At 45.8% G+C, this 20409-nt stretch overlaps 1 protein-coding gene across 2 annotated transcripts in view; it reads left to right on the top strand.

Annotated features, from left to right (window-relative positions):
- Positions 1 to 7950: 7950 nt before the first annotated feature.
- Positions 7951 to 20409, top strand: part of epha7 (eph receptor A7) — a 378611-nt gene continuing 366152 nt past the window's right edge. For both annotated transcript variants that reach the window (XM_085997415.1, XM_085997413.1), the window contains exons 1-3: positions 7951 to 8195; positions 11183 to 11247; positions 18204 to 18873. In XM_085997415.1, coding sequence (XP_085853541.1) covers positions 8114 to 8195; positions 11183 to 11247; positions 18204 to 18873 — 817 coding nt within the window. In that variant the 5' untranslated portion in view covers positions 7951 to 8113. The remainder of the gene's footprint in view (positions 8196 to 11182; positions 11248 to 18203; positions 18874 to 20409) is intronic.

Below are 20409 nucleotides of genomic sequence, written 5' to 3'. Positions count from 1 at the left end.
CCTCTATTGAATCTCCCCTTAACCTTCTCTGCTTTAAGGAGAACAACCACAGCTTCTCTAGTCTCTCCAAGTTACTCAAGTCCCACATCCTTGGCATCATTCTAGTAAATCTCCTCTGAATCCTCTCCAAGGCCTTGCCATCCTTCCAAAAGTGTAGTGCCCAGAATTGAGCACAGTACTCCAGCTGGGACCTCACCAGTGATTTATAAAGGTTTAGCATAACTTCCTTGTTTTTGTACTCTATGCCTCCATTTATAAAGCCATGGATCCCATATGTTTTTTTTAACAGCATCTCAACTTATCCTGCCAACTTCAAAGATTTATGTACATACACACCCACGTCTCTCTGTTCCTGCAGCCCCTTTAAAATTGTACCATGCGATGAGGAGGTATTTTTTACACAGCGAGTTGTTGTGATTTGGAATGCACTGCCTGAAAGGGTGGTGGAAGCAGTTTCAATAATAACTTCCAAAAGGGAATTGTACCATTTAGTTTATATTGCCTCTCCTCATTCTTCCTACTAAAATGCATCACTATACACTTCTCTGCATTAAATTGCATCTGTCACGTGTCTGTCCATTTCACCATTCTATCTATGTCTTCCTGAAGTCTGTTACTATCCTCTTTACTGTGTACTACTTTTCTGAATTTTGTATCATCTGCAAACTTTGAAATTATGCCCTGTATACCCATGTCCATCAAAAAGAGCCGTGGTCCTAATACCAAACCCTGGGGGACACCACTGTATACTTCTCTCCAGTCTGAAAAACAACCGTTCACCACTTTCTATCCCTTAGCCAACTTTGTAACAATGTGCCACAGTGCCTTTAATACCATGGGCTTCAGTTTTTCTTACAAATCTATCATGTGGTACTTTATCAAATGCCCTTTGAAAGTCCATATACATAACATCAACCGCACTACCATCACCAACCCTCTCTGGTACATCATCAAAGAAGATTTGCCTTTAACAGATCCATGCTGGCTGTTAATTTGGTCTCTGATTGTTTCTCTAAAAGTTTCCCCACCGCCAATGTTAGGCTGATTGGCCTATAGTTACTGGGTTTATCCCTCTCTCCCTTTTTGAATAGGGGTGTAACATTTGCAATCCTCTAGTCCTCTGGCACTGCTCCTATATCTAAGGAGAATTGGAAGATTTAGGCCTAGAAATTCGGTATAGCCGCGTTTGGGGCGCTACAGCCGGGCGGTCGCAAAACTTTGCGCCCGGCGCAACTTAGCGCCACCTTCGCCGATATTCAGTTGCATCGCCCCAAGAGGTTGTTGCAGCACGAAAGCAGGCAATGCATGATTATCATAAGGCGCTAAGCCAGCGATCCGGGGCGCTACCACCAAGGGCGGGCGCAGTGCAGGTGCGGCGAGTTATTGATTGAAGGCAGACAGTCAGGCGCCGGTCAGCACTTAAACGGGGAGGGTGGAATTGTTTGGCTGCCATGCCCTGCACACTGCAGCCCTGAGGGAAGGCCTGACCAGTGCTAATTCATCTGCTCCATGCCCAGGAGAATGGAGAAGCCAAGGGAGAGAGCGCAGCGCTTCGGCGAGGGTGACCTGAGAGTGCTGGTTGGCGCAGTTGAGTGCAGGCGCCATGTTCTGTTCCCTGAAGGTGGCAGGAGGACACTGCCCTCCGAATATCGGAAAGCCTGGAGGGGGGTGGCAAGCAGGGTTGCCTCCAACAGCGTGGTTGCCAGGACTCCCCTCCAATGCCGTAAAAAATTCAACGACCTCACTCGGGTTGTCAGGGTGAGTACCCTTTCCAGTATCCTCCTCATCCCTGCATGTGCTCCTCAGTTGATGGCCAAAGGGACGTGAAAGCCCTACTGCCCAGCCCTCATCCAGCAGCTATGGGACTGTCATGAAAAGCACTTGCATATTCAGGAGTTTATACACTGTCAGGGCTATTCCACCATGGGAGGCTGTGCAGGCAAGATGAGGGCTTCACATTGTCAGGGCTATTCCACCATGGGAGGCTGTGCAGGCAAGATCAGGGCTTCACACTGTACTTAGAGGCCGTCCTCTCTCTTGCAGGGCAAACTGGCGCACAACCGGAGACAGCAGCGCCAGACCGGGGAGGCTGTCCTGACATTAAGCAGCTCAGCGACCTAGAGCTGCGAGTGGAGCAGATCATGGCAGGCCGGCTGATTGGCCCCGTCGTGACTGGAGATGCCGACCCTGTTCTGGGCACCAATGATAAGGTCCTCACCTTTTTGACCTCTCTCTTTCCACCTGCACCTCACGCCAGCATCCTTTGCCACTGTCGAACCAATGCAGTGCATAGCAGCACTCATGCCTCCCTCGCTGCCGTCATGTACTCACTCCAAAGCAACTCTTGTGCCTCCCTATTTTCAGATGGTGACTCACCAGGTGAGGAGGCGGCCCCTCAAGCTGGCATTGTGTCGGACTCAGACCTAGAGGAGGAGGAAGAGGAAGCCGCCCCATCAGGGACACCCTCGGCCGAGGCAGCCCATGGCCATGCTGGGGACACGTCTTCCCTGGAGGGGAGCAGGGGGGAAGTGTCGGAGGAGAGTGATGCTCCGGGGACCAATGGGCTGCAGCAACACGGGAGGGGTGGGGAAGCTCAGCGGCCTTCTCCCCGGAGGGAGAGTGTGGCCTCCAGTCCTGCTACAGTGAGCGCAGAGGAGGTGCGGCTCCTTGCGGAAATGGGCGCCCAGGCTGAGCGCAGGCACACTGAGCTCATGGCTGCAGTGGCAATGATGCCTGACTCCATAGAGTCACTGGCAAGGAGTGTGCAGGAATTCGGGGCAGCACAGGCCAGGAGTCTGCAGGACTTCGCGGCAGCACAGGCGGCCTCCAGCCAAGTGCTCAGTCATGCCGTGCATTCACTGGCTGGTGTCATCCAGACACAGACCAGGGCCACATGGGCACTAACTGCTGCCACACTCACTGGCTCGGCCAGGCATCACCAGGGCACTCGCCGCGCCGCAGCAGCCCAGCAGTCTGTGCTTCAGCAGATTGCTGTGCATGCTGCAATGCTGGCCCGTGCGAGTGCCAGTGAATCAGCCGACCAGGGAGTGCCTGTGCTCTGTCAGGTTGGCAGCATTCCTGCAGCCAACACTGTCACTCCTCCACTGCAGCTGCCACCACCTGTAGGACAGACTGCTGCCACCCAAGCTGAGTTGGAGCAGTCCGCAGCCGGGCCCTGCTGGTCCAGGCCGACCCCCAACAGCATCTGCTGTCTCACCAACTAACCCTCAGCAGCCTTCCCCCAGCCTTGCTGCAGCCACTGGGGTCCCATTGAGGAGGAGCTGCAGGGCGGGTAGGGGCCATGCCCGGAAGAGAGACGGATCACCCTCGCAGGTGAAAAAGTAGAAGGTCTGGCCAATTTTGTTGTTTTTTTATAAACAGGCTGAGACTGTTGTATTTCTTTTTTATAAACAGGCCGAGACTGTTGTATTTCTTTTTATATGAAGGCCGAGACTGGCGTTTTTGTTTTTTATATGAAGGCCGAGACTGGCGTTTTTGTTTTTTATATAAAGACCGAGACTGGTGTGTTTGTTTTTTATATAAAGGCCGAGACTGGTGTGTTTTTGTTTGGGGGGTTTCTCTGAATTAGTTTGTCATGTGGGAAGGGCACAGAGTTATAAGAGTAAAACATTTTCTTTAATCGCACTGCCCATGTTTACTTTTGGAAGTATTGGTTGCCTTGATCAGCTGAGGGCTTGCGGAGTGGCTACATTCATCTTCCTTCATTGGCACAAGCCATTCCCTGAGAGGGGGCCTAGAACCGAGTTGCAATAAGCCGCAGACGGACGGCCCTTGCACTTTCTGCCTCCCTCCCATCCTGGTCCTCCTCCTCCTCCTCCTCTGGTGGTCCTCTAATGTCTGCTGGCAGTGGCTGAGTCCTGCAGATAGCCAGGTTGTGCAGCATGCAGCACATGACAACAAGATGGGAGATTCGCTCAAGCGAGTACTGTAGGGCTCCCCCGGAATGATCCAGACAGCGGAACCGTTGCTTGAGCACGCCGATTGTGTGCTCAATGATGTTCCTGGTTGCTTGATGGCTGTCATTGTATCGCTGTTCTGCAGGGGTGCTGGGCGCACGGAGCGGGGTCATCAGCCAGGTGCACAAAGGATAGCCTTTGTCCCCGAGGAGCCATCCTCGTGGGTGAGGCTGGGCCTGGAAAAGGTCTGCCACAGAAGTCTGGCGCAGGATGAAGGTATCGTGGCTGCTGCCTGGAAAGTGGGCATTGACAGCTAGTATGAGCTGCCTGTGGTCACACACCAACTGCACGTTGAGCGAATGGTAGCCCTTCCGGTTGCGGTAATCCTCGGCATTCTCCAGAGGTCCCCGCAAAGCCACATGCATGCAGTCAATTGCGCCCTGCACCATGGGGAAGTCCGCTAATGCTGCAAATCCCATTGCACGCTCTTGCTGCTTGTCGAGGGTCATGGAGAAGGAGATGAACTGACGTCTCCTTCTGAAAAGGGCATTGGTCACCTGGCGGATGCAGCAGTGTACTGCGAACTGGGAGATGTTGGAAATGTCCCCAGTAGCGGATTGGAAGGAGCCGGTGGCATAGAAGTTGAGAGCCACCGTCACCATCACTGCCACCGACAGAGACGTCCTGCTCCTCAGCTGTGGCTGCAGATCTCTCTGAAGCAGGTGGCAGATCTCTGTGACCACCTCCCTTCTGAATCGCAGCCTCCGAACACACTGCTCCTCAGACGTGTTCAGATATGAGAACTGCTGGCGGTATACCCTGGGTGGGTAAGGCCTCCTGTGCCGACGCCTGTTGGCCCTTCTCCATCTGGCCATGACTGGCAGTCTCTCACGGCGTCTCTGAGCCCTCTGAATGCAATGCAGTAAGCCAACGTTTGCACCCATTGCAGCCCCCATTAGATGTATTGAATTAATGCTATGGCACTGAAAGTTAATTACAAGTGCAAAGCTCTGGCCTGAAGCCAGAAGTACCTGAGCGAGTGTTGATTCAAACCAGAAAGCTCTCTCCCTTTGTCTCTCTCCAAATATCAGTGTCTCACAAAGAAGGAGTGGAGCAAAATGGCTGACATTTATACTGCAGGAGGAGTCCCCTTTAATCAGCGCCCCCCCGCGCCCCACAGCGACTGGGAACCGTTCCCCTTGACCAGTTGCTGGGGGCGCCAGACACACAATAGGCCGGCACCACTGAATTTCCGGTTTGGGGCGCACAAAGGGCGTTGCACCATGAAATGATGTCAGGATCTGCACGCGCAGCTGAGCGCGCACAAAGGTTTTGCGCCGCCGCTAAATCGTTACTGAATTTCACGAGAGGCGCAGATCGCGCCGCGCCCGGTCACTAGACGCTTAGCGCCCCACTTCTCGCCCTCTTAAGGCGCTAGCAGCTGGCGCAACCAACTGAATTTCTAGGCCTTAATCTCCACCCTTACATCCCTCCGCAACCTAGGATGCATCCCATTCGGATTGGGTGACTGTTCTACTTTGAGCGCTACTATCCTTTTAAGTACCTCTTCCTTATCTATTTTTATTCTATCCAATTTCTCTGCTACCTCCTCCTTTACTGTGACATTGGTAGCATCCTCTTCTTTAGTGAAGACAGATGCAAAATACTCATTTAGAACCTCAGCCATGCCCTTTGCCTCCACTGGAAGGTCTCATTTTTAGTTCCTAATCAACCTCACCCTTCCTTTGACTATCCTTTTGCTAGTTATATGTTTATAAAAGATTTTTGGATTCCCTTTTATATTACCCATTAACCTATTCTGATACATTCCCCTTGCCCCTCTTAATTCCTTTTTCAGTTCTCATCTTTACTTTCTGTATTCAGCTTGGTTCTCTACTATATAATGAGCCTGACATTTATCATAAGCCTCCTTTTTCTGACTTATTTAATCTCTATATATTTAGTCATCCAAGGATCTCTAGCTTTGGATGCCCTTCCTTTCCCCCTCTTGGGAATGTTTCTAGTCTGTAACCGAACGATCTCCTCTTTGAAGGCCTTCTATTGCTCATGTACTGTTTCAGCTGCCAATCTTTGATTCCAATCCACCTGGGTCAGATTCCCTTTCAACTCACTGTTTACCCCATTGATCTCAACCAAGTCAGAGGTGGACGCACTACAGCTGATTTCAGCATCTCCAAGTTATGGCGTGGGAAAATGGGGCAGTGTTCCTGCTCCCAATTGCTAGCAAACCTTTGCTGAAAAGTTTGTGTTTGTGGGCTTCATCGAAAAACTGGATCAGGATCTGTTCCTGATGTCCCCATGATTGAACAGTCCATCAGCACTTGCTGTCTAGGCTCACAGATGAGGAATGGTCACTTGGGTGAGGGTTACTGGCATATGTGGAATCAGACCCCAGCATGAGTCCTTTCATGACAGGACTAGAATTCCTGCGGGTAATTTGGAGGAAGTAAAAAAAGAGAAGCTGCAGCAAGAATCTCTCAAATTTATATTGGTGGTTTTAAAATCTAGTCTGGGAATTATGCAAAATAAAACTGTTCCAAGCAAAAAAATGTACTGTACCATTTATAAATAGTGCAAATTATTTCATCGAAGGTAGAATAGAAAATGTGCTTATTATGCTTCAAAAATCTCCATACCGATTTCTATAATGTCTCTGTTGGGCTTTTATAGAAATCCCACTGAAGGGGATACACTGCCCTCTACCCTGGTCACCTGTGCGACTGAATCCTTCAGTTTTAAGTTCTGGTCAGGTGGAGAGGCAACCTGTCAATGATTTGAAGAGGGTATAATTTAGAAAAGGAGCACTTTCTCCATTCACCATTTTCAGAAAGCTGTTATTTTAAATGGGAATTAACCAATGTTTTGGTTGAGAAAGGTTAAAGTTGCAAAGACCTTATTTTTCTGCATTTGTCATTGCACATGAAGTCACCAGAAAAGCAAAATGTGTGATCTGCACTGCTAGTAAATATAATAGAAACAGTCAAAGGAATACTGAAGAATTGACAACTATAGTGACCCCACCTCAGAAGTGCAACTGTTGGGCTCCCCTGATGGTTAGTGGATAAGTACACTGCCTGTTGTGGTACTGAGCCAGACAGCTCAGAATGACCCATGGTTCAATTCCTAGTCTGTGATCTCAGCCAGGGATGTTAGAGTTGACCTCAGTATCCCCGAGTTATAGGTTGGGAGGGGAAAATTAGAGTGTGCAACTCCTGCTTGCTAGCCAGTGACCCCTGCTCCAAGGTGCACCTATACTGGATGTCAGGGGAGCAGAGGATACTGTTACTTATACTGTCTAGGCTTGCAGTGAAGAGTGAGGTACGGGGAGGGGGCAATTGCCTAAGGAACTGTAGCCTAACGTGACTGCTTGTTTTCAGAAAAGGAGAGTTAAAAAAGAAATGCAATCCTTGTCCAGTTCATTCATCCTCCTTACATACTGCAGGGAGCGACTCCACTTCACCACTGTAACTATTCAGCACCTCCCCCTGACCCAGCTGTCACTCCACACTCAGTGGATCGACTCTTTCGCTAGTGGAACTGTTTAATATCTCTCCCTACCCAAGTTCTTTCGACACACTCCCTGGATTGACTGGTGTATCTGGTTTATATCTTTCCCTGCTTCAGTTCTTTCTGTCCACTCCCTGGGATGACTTTTTAACCCGTGTAACGATGTATCTCGCTTCTTTGTTGGAGTGACCCTTTCACAGGTGTCTGTGCCTTTCGCGGCCCCGATTCCTTGTGCGGGACTCTCCTCACTATTACTGCCCTGGCATGTTGTTTGCAACAACAACAAAAAATCCCATCTCCGTTCTTTCGCCAGCACGCGTGTTACTGTCGAGGGTCCGTCCGATTGGACAAAACAAACTCCTCCCTTGCCGCACTTCGATTGGGCGGCATCGCTCCTCCTTTCGGCCGGTTCTGGCCCCAGCTGCGGTCCGTGTGTGGGTGAGGCGACTGTCACTCAGCGCCGGGCCGGCTGATTGACGGGGCGGCTGGCCGGGGTCTCCGCCCCCACCTAGCACTGGGCGCTATTAGAGAGTGTGGAACTGAAGCTTGCTGGCAGAGCCTGGGACCTAAAGCACAGAGACACGGCGACTTCGCTGCAACAACAAAATAAAATATAGCAGCCCCCCCAACCAACCAAAAAAATATATATACAAGCCACCGGTTACACCATGAGCTCCCGGCTCAGACACGCTCTCTGGATTATCTGCTGCGGCACCATCCTCACACATCTGACGCAGGCTGCAAGAGAAGGTAAGAAACAGAAGAAAAAGTATTTCTCCTCCCCCTTGTCTTCAAGATGCTGCTTGCGTGACCGATCCGCTACTTTGGGACGGGACGGGACAGCACAAGTGGAAAGCTCCCGCCGCCGTGCTCCCCTCCAACTCCCGGCTCCATCTGCCCCCTGACCAGTAAAGGCAGCCGGAGCATCCACCGAGAATGGGGATTGTATATATTGGACACAGGCACGTTTCCGAAATCACAGACACTGCACACTTTTAGATCTGACCACAGATGATGTGCCACTTGAATTTGGGTGGAATGACGAAGGGAACATAAGTGGCATTAGAATAAATCTACCTCCGTTTCACTGTGCCAAGCGGGTGAGAGGCGTCTGCATCTTTGGACACACGGCCGGCCCACTATTGTTACTCATTCATTTTTAATCTAGAAGTGTGTTCGCTGCCGATTGAAATGGTTGCAGTGGGCGATTTGTCAAGCTGTACCCGGCGGATGATCAGCACCGCACAGAGCGCTCCCAGCCTGCCGTCCCCGGCCGCAGCGCCGGTTTCTGTCGCTTTCAAATCGCATCCCCCGAACCGCGGAATCCGCCGCAAAGGTGGAAATGCTGAATTGTATCGGGCGAATATGGAGAGTTAAGCGTTAATGCCGGCACTTGCCGCGAAAACAATGTGAGAGCAGTTGGGTGAAGCAATTTGCCGGTGGCGGAGTCTTGATGCGAGGCAGCAGCTCCGGGCCGTGAGTTGTATTCAAAAGTTTCTGAAGGTCCTGTGTTACATTTCGCCCGCGCTGCAGATGTGAGGAGCGGCGGGTCCCGTCACAAACCGGCCGCGCCGCCCAAAGACAAATGGAAATGTGCAATGTAACGGGGGCAGAAGTTAGTTTTGACACTGTTGAGGAAGTGGGCTGGCGACGGAGAGAACCTATTTTACAACAAAAAAACCCACCCCGATAATAATCTGACACCGCTGCCGCCGATAACGCTGCGTTCAATCACACAGCCGCCTGTCCTCCGCAGTTGTGCCTTCTTACTCTTTTCCCTCACAGATCCCTTCTCACTTGCCCTTTCTCACATCTCTCGTCACGCGTACGCGAAAGTGTCGCAGTCTTCCAGTAACGGGATGCTCCGCAGAAGCGATCAAACATTGTGAATGTTTAAAGAGGCTCGAAACTTGTGTGAAGTTGGTGCTGGGCAGCTCGGACCAGAGATACTGAGTGTATCCATCTCCAGTGGCCCGGTGCTCCTGTTGTTAAGACATTAAGTAGAAAATATATATTTTTTAAAACGTGAAACCCCCAATCATTGATGAAATGTTTACTGTATATATAAATATATAAACGACAATCAGGAAACAACCCCAGGTAGCCCGGCGAGATCGCCTTGCTCGTCTCTGAAAGGGTTTGTTGCCAAAGTTACCAATAACGTTAAATATTACATATTAATTGCTCTGACAGAAAAGGTGTGGCGTGCCCGCATATGTATGCGTAAAGTAAAATCTTTCGAGATTAAAAAAAAATACAATTTGTGTCAAATAAATGTGATTTCCTATTTTTAATATGAATGTGTCGTTTGGTCAGGATGTTTAAAGCGGCGCTTCCCCGCTGTCTCGCTGTGTTTGCGGGACTGTGCCGATTACCTGTCGCTTGGAGGCGGTCTGCAGCTTCTCCTCGCACTGTCTGACACCTGAAACCAGATATAGACCTCTTGGCCACCCCGCACTAGCTCGGCCTTCCCTTGGCTGGCGATACAGCGATCGGCAAACAGCTTCTCCAAACGCCCGTGAGAGCCCTTTTCCCCATCTCCTCCTGTTGGAGAGAGAAGCTCGTTAATTCCACGTCCGTTTCATCCATTCGAAACCAACTCTTCTCACCCCTGCATTGATCAGACACACACAGACACCAGACAAATCTAAGGACATATATATATATAACTTTCTTCAAGAAAGAGAGAGAGACCGGGACAACATTATTAGAAAGGGGAAATCAGTGGCTCGGAACTGGTATTGATTTGTATTTAGTGTGAGATGCCGGAATAAAGTAGAGCTCAGCTTTAAGGGAAATCACCTCAGGACTAATCTGACAACTTGTCCTCAGCCATCCTAGCTTTTCAGCCACTTTAACAACACCAACTATTTTGTTTTCCGATTTTAACGACCATTTAAAATGATATTGAAAGAAGTAAACAAAAAGGCGCTAGTTATTTTTAAAGTTCGTTCCGCGACTGTTAAAAATGTCTTGTGCCGCACGGTATGTGAAATGTATTTCAGTGGAGAATGCCCGTGATAGACGCGGCTCGGACAACTGGTGCCAGACGCCAGAATCGGATTGCACTTCGATCTGAACTGAATGACCGCGTCTAATGGTCCCCCCGAAGCCCAGTTCCCAGAAGAAGAATTGAGAGTGAATTCTCGTCAATCAGAGAAAAGTTCAGCCAGCGAGCGGTCTCGCTTGAAACCAATGGCTGTGACATCTCCCACCTCTCCTCCTGTAAATAAATCCGGATGGCCAAACACGCACACTGTAGCGGTGATGATGAATTTGTCTTCTCCCGGGATCAGACAGCCAGGCACCGCAATATGGGATACTTCGTCTGTCTAGAGAACAGACGCACGGATTTATATCTTTAGTTCATTTGAGTGGTCATTAAAAAAAAAATCGTTATTAATAGTAGACTGAACGGGGATCGGAGGCGGTTCTTTCTAATATGCAAAAAAAACTTTTTAACAAACGCATAGAATGCTGATTTTATGTACTCGATTCTGAAATCAAACGCTACCAATTTTGGAAATTTTAAATTGGCCTTGTTGAAACTAAACTAACTTTAATTGGCGGGCTGCTCATCGCTTGGGTAAATAGTGTTCTTTTTTATAGGCTCTGGGTGTATATCAGACTGAAGGCATTATTTTACAAGTTGATCCAAAATAAACCTGTATTATGTTTATGTAAGTAGGTGACTGCAGTTTCACTCTTTTCGTTTGATTTCCCCCCCTCTCTGGCAGTTATTTTGCTGGATTCCAAAGCACAGCAGACAGAGCTGGAGTGGATCTCGTCTCCTCCTGATGGGGTAAGCCTTCACGTCTTCAAACCCTTTTCAAATGACACATATTCGCCAATGGCACAGAGCCCTAACCTGAACCCGAAGGACCATCATATATGTATCCCTGCCGTTGGCTCTGAATTTCAAGAGGACTTCGATGTAATTCATTACAGTGCCCCTTTGTGTCTCTAGCCCCGCCTCAAACAGCGAGAAGATCGACTGCTCAAAGTAATTGGAACTAATCTAAAAGAGAATAACGTTATATTACGTAGGGTAGCATAGAGCCAGACATAAATCACACACTCCAAGACTTAAATAGTTGAGGTGCCTGTATCTTGGGCAAATGGAAATTTAATGAATAGCAATCAATTGATTTCCAATACACACACACTAAAACTAACATCGTTCTTATCCCCAGAGTAACCCGTTGATTTCTCCGTTGTCTAACTATTTATTATGGCAGAAATTAATGAACATTTTTTAATTGTTTCTGGGAAATTTTGCTGTAACTAACTTTGCCAGAACTGGACTTTTTTAGGCCAATGAATTAAAATATATTCAATATCAGGTATATTAAATATTTTTAAAAAAGGAACCATTTTTTTTTTAAAGTGAGCAAATATATTTATTAACATACTGGCTAAATACATAACAAAGGAAACTGTGTAGAAACACTTAAACAACTTGGAGTTTTGAAATACATTCTAGATGATCAGACAAATAGGCATTTCAATTACCGGCTGCGTGTAATATGTAACTGGACTATGACAGCAGGCTGTTTAGACTTTGTCCTAAATTTTTCCCCTGATTGAATTATGCCCTGTTTATACTGCCTCCAGTGGGTGGGTCTGGGAGAATTTCACTTTCACCCCAAGTCAAACCCATAGCCAGTTCCAGAAGACCGGTCTGCTAGAATCTGCTTCACTCACAAATTTTTTGTGGTGTTTATAGGGTAATTTTGGAATTGGATTGCACCAGAAATGGAAAATGTTGTGGTTTGCAAATTACCATATAAATGATACAGTAGATAATGAAAGCAACCACTAGTTGCCGAGAACACCTGTTGTCAGTATGGATAATACTCTCTTTTATTTCAATCATGTGTTCATCCTTTTGATGCAAGATAATTTAGCAATTGTATTGCATTCCTATACGCACAAAATCCTGCGCAGCATTCTTCTTGAATATATTAGTCTGGATATAGCAAAGAAATTGAGAGCATCTGATGTTAGTCATATGTTTTATTTCTTTTCACCTCACTGGAAGTTTATTTGCACAGTGCAACATTGCATAGCTCACATTGTTGGGGCCATAGGCTGCAGCAAGGTCGTGTAGGCCGCAGAACATAATTTCCTAAGATAAATTTTCATGCATACTAAAATGTTTTGTACAAATCACTAGCATTGACAAATTTCTGTAGCTAGGGAGTGCTGCCTTGCTATGTGCAGAGTTATTTTTTTGTTCGAAAATTGTACACACTGTCTGGAAAAGCCAAAATGTATAATTAATCCAGACAGATATGTGATGCCGCACTGCTAATAAATTAAAATGACAAAGATCGAAGATCACACGATTGAACATCGTGGAAAAGCTGTGAATTAGAAAGCAATTGGCTGTTTTGTAATGCAGCAGGATTTGTATAATGCATCAACAACAAAAAACAAAACAAAAAAGTTTATAAAACAAAGAGTAGTGCTGTGTCATGATAATCAGTGAGACCAAACCTGCATAATTATATTTCAGTTGCCTTTGATGAATTAGATTTTTGTGCTCATTAAGATGAGACATGTTAGTGCGGGGAATGGAACACTTTTTTAATTTCTTGGTCCAGTGTCAGCATCAAGCACTCCAAACCCAGGTAAATCATAGATAGAATAACTCTGCCCCAGCAATATGCCTCAATTTATTCACCAGCATGGATTTCCTCACTTACCACACCCACCATCTTTATAGATTCTCTCAGGCAATTTCCTGAACTGGGCATTTTTATGCTCTGTGCCCACGTCCCTTAGGAACCATGTTCAAATTCACCCAAGCTCGTGCCATGTAGAATGCTTACAGCTGGCAAAAATAGGGCATTTTTAATCTCATCAGACTGGGCTATGTTTCAATCCAGGTTCCAGAGGTGAAAAGGTAACCTACTGCACCACATGAACCCATGCATAATATTTGTACCTGAACAAAAGTTTCCTGCTATTCCCAAGCCATACAATTTTCAGCATTTTTTTTCTCATAACAATCGTATTTCAAACTTCTGATACTTTCAGAGATAAGATCCTTCACCATTTCTAAAAGGTCAGAGCAAATGTACCCAGTATATAAGGAGTTAATTCACCAGGCGCTACAACATAATAATGGCCGAACTTTCCCTCAGCTTGTGTACTCGACAGTCAGGTATCCAGCAGAGGCTCTTCCGAGAGCCTTGCAAATCTTGTGATACAGAATCTGCAGAAGGACTTCAGTAGCAGGGTGTTTGTCTGAGGTAAATGAATATCAATGCTTTGGACATTCCAGAAGTTGTCTGCACCATTACAGGGGGCTTTTCATAAATGGGATTTAGAAAGGATTGTTACTCAGCTCTTCAGAAAGGTTTCTGTTTATCTTCGAGGCAATCAGATAAAAGGGACTCTATTTTGGCAAAAGGTGGTTGTATTGAGTGGCTTTGTTGTCTGAGCTTGTCTCTTTAGACTGTTTTAGTCAGAACATTGCTCCCTGCTTGCTCTGGTTCACATGACAGCCCTTAATGCAATTACTTTGCTCGCTACCAACAGGTATTACTTGGTGCTGTCCTTGTTCTCGACTTGTCTGCCTTCCTTTAATTCGAGCCTACATCTCATTTAAATAATCGTCACTATATAATAGTGAAAACAGTGCCAAACAAATTCTTCCATTACTGTGGTTCAATGAAAAAGAAAGTCATCAAGCAGGTATCCTGCAGAAGCAAAGTAAAGATAAAATGTGGATTAAGCATGTGTGACTAATAGACTGCATAATATTTGTGACACTTTAAGAAAATGAATTTGTATGAGTGTTTCATCTTTGATATTGAATGTAAAAATACAACTAAAGCTTACCAGGCAAGAATATGTTGCCACCCCCACCAATACAAAAACAATTGAAAAACAGATCAAACATATTATTGCCCAGGTAGGTCTTTTATGGATTAACTCTCTTGGTGTTGAATTATATTCACTCAACAGTAATGAAAATTAACCTTAAAATCAGCAGCTCCAAGTCCCCTGACCTATTAATAGGCTATGATTAAATATATATATATTTTACAAATTACTTTGTTGTCTATTTAAGTTTTTATAATTATTTCCTATAAGTATTTTTCCTGATTAATGATGTTGCATACATTTTCATTTACCCGCTCTACCAGATGTCAACCCCTTTTATAAGTACACAGATCATCAGCTGGTTGGTTCTGGATTCATGAAACTGACTGGAAATTGACAATTAACCCATTGTGAAGGGAATTCTGCAGATTGCCTTTACATTTATAAAGTAATAACCTTTTCAATTGGCCATTTGTGTTGTGCAGTTATTCTAAAAACAAATGGAAGCATAAGGTTCAAGCATTGGGATACACATAAATAGATAAAAAAATCAGGCACTGTGCAAATGAAATGAGGAAATCTTTGTATCATAGGGCAGGGAGAGTTAATGGAAATTCAGGGTAGGCACGTCCACAAAAAAAATTATATCTGCAGTGATTCATAAATTAAATTCTCTCCCGATATAGGAACGAGCTACAGAAACTTAACTGCGAGAACGAATGTTCCATATCTTCTCATTTTGGAAGACATGTTTTTATCCAACAGGGCTTAATGTTCAAAAGTGTGTGATTTGTGCACTTGCTCCACTCTTCTACCTGTGTGATTGGTGGAAACTAATGAAGAGCTCTGTAAACATGCAAATCATAATGCCTATCAAGGTTGATCTCAATCAGAAAATATCTCAAATGTGATTGTTCAGCACATGATTAAAAAATAAAGGGGGAAAAACTAGCGACCATTTTGGGTTGCTAACATCTCCTGGGTGTTAAATTTAGCGCCGGCGATCAGTAAATTCAGTTTTAGCGCCCCAAGAGGGAGGTAGAGCGCTAATTCAAATGCTCCACTTCCTTCTTGGAGCGCTAACCCCAAGTATCAGGGTGGTGCATTCTGCAGCGCTACACACTGGGCCACGTAGCGCTGCCGCATGGAAGGACTCCTCCCCTCATTAAATGGGAGGGCTCAAGCATACAACTCTGCGGGGCCCTACCTGGACCACCGGGGAGCGGGGTGTCATGCCAGCAGCCCAGCACTCCTCTTGAGTGCCGGGCTGCCAGATCGCGGCACAGACCCCGCATTCAAAGAAGCAACGGGGTGCCACAAGTAAGTCGGACGACTTTTTTTTCCCCCTGCCACCACCTCCCCTTACTTAGCACCCCACGAGCCTCCTGCCGCTCCGTTCCCGCCCCCTGAATCGGTCGCTATCATCGCTCGGTGCAGATTCAGGGGGCACAGACCAATTTTGCAAACGGGGCAAAAACGGGGCACTGCGCATGGTGATGATGTCGTCATTGCCTGCGCAGCAGAGCAGGGCGCTATGGGTTACCGCCGCCACTAAACACCCACTGAATTTAGGGGGAGTCACTAGCGACACCGCGCCCGGGCAAAAAGTCATTTGCGCCCCGTTAGCGCCCCTCGAGGAGAGGCACAAATGCACCAAATTTCTAGCCCAAAGTGTAGTTTGGCCTCTTTGTCTCCTACTTATGCCTGAAAAAAAAAGTAATTATGAAGCTTTTTCAGGCTGCAGTTAGAGGGAAGTTAATGAACCTTGAGCCTGTTATATTTGATAGATTAACTAGCCAGGGTTCAGTCTACATTAATATACTGTAAAATTAGAAATAAAAAGCACTCTATCCTGTTCTCTAGTTTCTGTGATAAAAGGATTAGAATTTTGTTTTAATGAACATGGAATATCCTTCAAATGGACCATTTCGTTTCCTGCTTTTTTTCTTGCCAAATTTACTTGCCAGTTTTTTTTCTCCCCTCCCCTTCTGAAAACATCAGGGTACATTTTCCTCTATGCTGCGTCTGGTAATAGGAGCTCTGCAGGCGAAGTGAGGAGAAAAAAAGAGACTTAGCCCTGTTACGTCAGGTTTCTGCCCCCACTTCTCTGTTCCAGAAATACTCGGGCATGGGTATCAGTGGGCCGGGTGCAAAGCTACCATTTTACTGTGAGGTGGGAGAGGCATAGCTGATATCCCACCTCACTTTCTGCATCACATGATCATTGAGCGCCCCATTGAAGAAACCTGGTGTCAGGGCCTGCTCTGAGATCTCCTGCTGAATCAACTGCTGTCACAGGGGCAGGCTGTAGACCAAAGAACCCAATCAGCTACCAAAATATTTCTAAGTTTTGAGCCCCCCCCCCCCCAGTCTCTCACAGTTGCAGCTGCACTCCAATTTCTTCCTTGATTTTCCAGTGCAAGGCCAAGTCAGCAGCAGCCTTGCTGGGAGTGCAATCTCACCGTGCAGTAGCCCGTTCTTTGACAGGCACAGTGCACCCTTGGGTTCACTGTGCCTCTCCGGCACCCAGCGGACACCCATAGCTGACCACTGGCCTCTTCAATGTTTGTTAGAGTAAAGTTCCATCGGCACTGGTTGCTCTTTTAGTATCTTGCTCAAGTGGCCATTATTTATATGTAAGGTTCGACAGTGAGTGTTGACAAATGCTTCAACTGTGTGGCGTGTGACAGTCAAACTCAATTTCGTTGTCATCTGACCTCCACACGTGCATTTCTAGTATAGCGCTTTAGATGGGAACCCAGTATGATTAGCCCCACCTTAACCAATAGGTACTGAGGTCAGTTGTAACACCTCAGCTACTGCCAAACTGATGATCAGCTAACTGAGCATAGACTGGAGATCCAATTTAGGTCCTCCCTGGTCTGCATAGAGCAGCTGCTAATTGGATAAATTCACCCAGCCACTGGTGGAGCCAATTCCTGTTTTATAAATTGCACAGCAGCACACCTTCAAATAATCGGTTTTCCAAAATAAACCAAATTGAGCAGTATATTGAGCAGTATATGCACAGATCTGATAATCTAGGTCCAATATCAGGTTACTTCAGTGTCAAGCAGTAGTCAACCATTCTTGTTTAACACAGATGTTTGTTGTGGAGTGAATAAGATGTGCGTGCTTAAAGGGAGTGAGAGCTGATTGATGTGATGGACAGGAAATTCTTGATGCTTCGCCCACCAAATGTGGATGAATGTTCAGGGTAGTGACATGTTAGGGTCATATTAAGAACTTGCACTCATGGTGTAGAGCATTCTATGCTGGAAACTCAGATTGAGAATTTGGCACAAAGGTCAGTGGGCCCTGCAGGATCTTCCATCAATTAAAATTAATACAAGGAAACTCCTATGGGGCATGCTGAGCTCCACACCCGAATTCCTAATCTGTGCTCTTAGCAGGCCAATTTGTAACAGACCCCAGTCATTGCTGTCGGACTGTTGGTAGAATTACCATAATATAGATTTATCCTGATGCCACTTTAAATGCACAGTGCCACCCCATAGGGTGGGTGTAGAAATAGCTCAATGTTGGTATTACCGAGTAGAGATTTTTTTTTAGAAACTATGAATGTTGTTGGATCGTTTGATATGGGTAGCTTTTATCTGAAAGCTTTTGTGTAATGACCCCACTTTTGAAACCATTCAGAACACATTGATTGTAAACGTTGTATCTCCAATACTCCAAACCTGCCCAATCTAAAGCATTCTCTGGTTTGTCAAGGCCAGAAGAGAATTTACAACATTCCACAATACAACAGCTACTCTCGATTTTGATCCCTTTCAATTGCTCTTTTTAATGTTTCAAAATACAGTCTTTGTAAACAAAAACAAAATGTATTATTTTGGGCTTTTCGGTCTCAGTTTATTGTTATGGCATGGTAAGGTTACATCTTGTACTGTTGCCTTTCAGTGGGAAGAGATCAGCGGAGTAGACGAGAACTACATTCCCATCCGCACGTATCAGGTGTGCCGAGTAATGGAACCTAATCAGAACAACTGGCTGCGGACTAACTGGATTGCAAGAGGCAATGCTCAGAGGATATTTGTGGAGATGAAGTTTACCCTGAGGGATTGTAATAGCATTCCAGGAGTCTTGGGGACATGCAAGGAGACATTTAACCTATATTACTTTGAGAGCGACTCAGACGCTGGCAGGAACATTAAGGAGAGTCACTACCTCAAAATAGATACTATTGCAGCAGATGAAAGTTTTACTCAAGGAGACCTTGGGGAGCGTGTAATGAAGCTCAACACAGAGGTGCGAGAAATCGGCCCTTTGTCGAAAAAGGGATTCTACTTGGCTTTTCAGGATGTAGGTGCCTGCATTGCCCTGGTGTCTGTGCGCGTTTACTATAAAAAGTGTTGGTCTATTGTGGAAAATTTGGCAGTTTTCCCAGACACAGTGACAGGGTCTGAGTTTTCATCCCTGGTGGAGGTGCGTGGCACGTGTGTCAGCGATGCGGAAGAGGAAACAGAAAATCCCCCTAAGATGCACTGCAGTGCAGAGGGTGAGTGGCTGGTGCCCATTGGCAAGTGCATCTGCAAAGCAGGATTTCAGCAGAAAGGGGATGAATGCGAGGGTAAGTGCTCCATTTTACATGGAAATATCATAGCTGTCATTTATCAAAACAATTTATAAATAAGGCGTGAGGCCCTATCTCCAAAGATTAAATGTTACAAAAAATGAAGACGAAACAAGGTAGCGTTCTAAGAATCAATCTTAAGCTTTTGGATTGTTGGACATAATTCTTAAACTAATACTCAAGTCGTTGGAGTGCTTGATTCCCAACAAGATCTTATTTGTGGGTGATAGTTCTAGGTCTGCACATCACACGAATCTGTCTGCTTCAGTTTTATTAGTTTTTGGCTAGGCCACTAAATGGAGAACCCCATGGACTTCCGGATGGTGTTGGATCAGGAAGAGGGTGGTGCAGCAGTTAATTTTGAGAGCATCCAATCCACTCCCAACGTTTCTTGGATTGTGCTTCCTGCTTCTGCTCGTGACAGTTCATAGAGAATTGCCTGACCATGCCAGTCCCCTAAACCCAAAGCGGAAGGGCAATATTATATTAGTGTGTGGATAGAAAGTGGAGAAAAGCAATATAAAAAGTAAAAGTACATTTTTTTTAAAATCAGACAAAATGCCTTTCAGGCTTAACTATTTAACTTAGTAAAATCCTCATGAATAATCATGCTCCTGATCTCAAGCTTCTTTCCAGTTCCAATGGCCCAACATGTCATTTTCTAATGTCAAGCACTGAGCTCAAGGCTGTGGCAAAAATTATGTGGCAAACTTGATCAGTGTTAAAAGATATTTAAATGTTTACAGCCAACCCCACCGTCTCATAAATCATGAGACAAACTCTTAAAAATCAGATTTGTTAAGAAATCATGAGTTGGTATTTTTTGTTTATAAATCTCATTAGTGGCTTTATTTAATCTCTAACAGGTCACAGCTCTTTACAACTATATTACTGCATCTGAAAATGTTGTACAAAAAACTTTAAAAATCCTACCCGTTACCACCTGCGAGTTGGGGTAAATTTTCATTAAAAATCGCATGTCTTACGATTAACTCGCGAGAGTTGGCATTACTGATCCTGCTGTGTCGCAGCTGCTGCAGATCAGCACTCTGCTTCACATGATTAAAAATACTATTTTTTATTACTTTTGCTTTTAGATTATGAACGAGTTTGACCAAATGCATCTCAAAGTATTTTTTAACTCCCTGATTTGGAGCCCGATCTTGTGAATTGAGTTGAGTTTGATAAAAGACCCTTTAAAGCAAAAAGAATTCCTTGCACTTTGTGCAGACAAATCAGTTAGTAAATTTATTCCAGTCCGCCTGATTCATTTATCCCATGTCATAATACAGGCAGAGTCAGCTAGAAATACTTTCATCCCTTGCATTAATCCACCTCGGATATCACTGAAAATTAAACGTCTCCGCAGCGGTCTCTCCTCCCCGGTATATTCCAAGGTCCCAGATGTCCCTTCGCACTCAGCACGAGCCGCAGGGAGAGGCAAATTTTTCAAATAAATAAATTGCAAACAAAAACTTCGGCAGCATAAAGAGCGGAGAGGAGACCCCTCGGGGATAGCAACATAAAATTACA

Source organism: Somniosus microcephalus, chromosome 9 (assembly GCF_052327205.1).
Source record: "Somniosus microcephalus isolate GS21.2 chromosome 9, FLI_Smic_1.0, whole genome shotgun sequence".
Lineage (NCBI taxonomy): Eukaryota > Metazoa > Chordata > Chondrichthyes > Squaliformes > Somniosidae > Somniosus > Somniosus microcephalus.
This window is presented reverse-complemented; position numbering and strand designations above follow the sequence as displayed.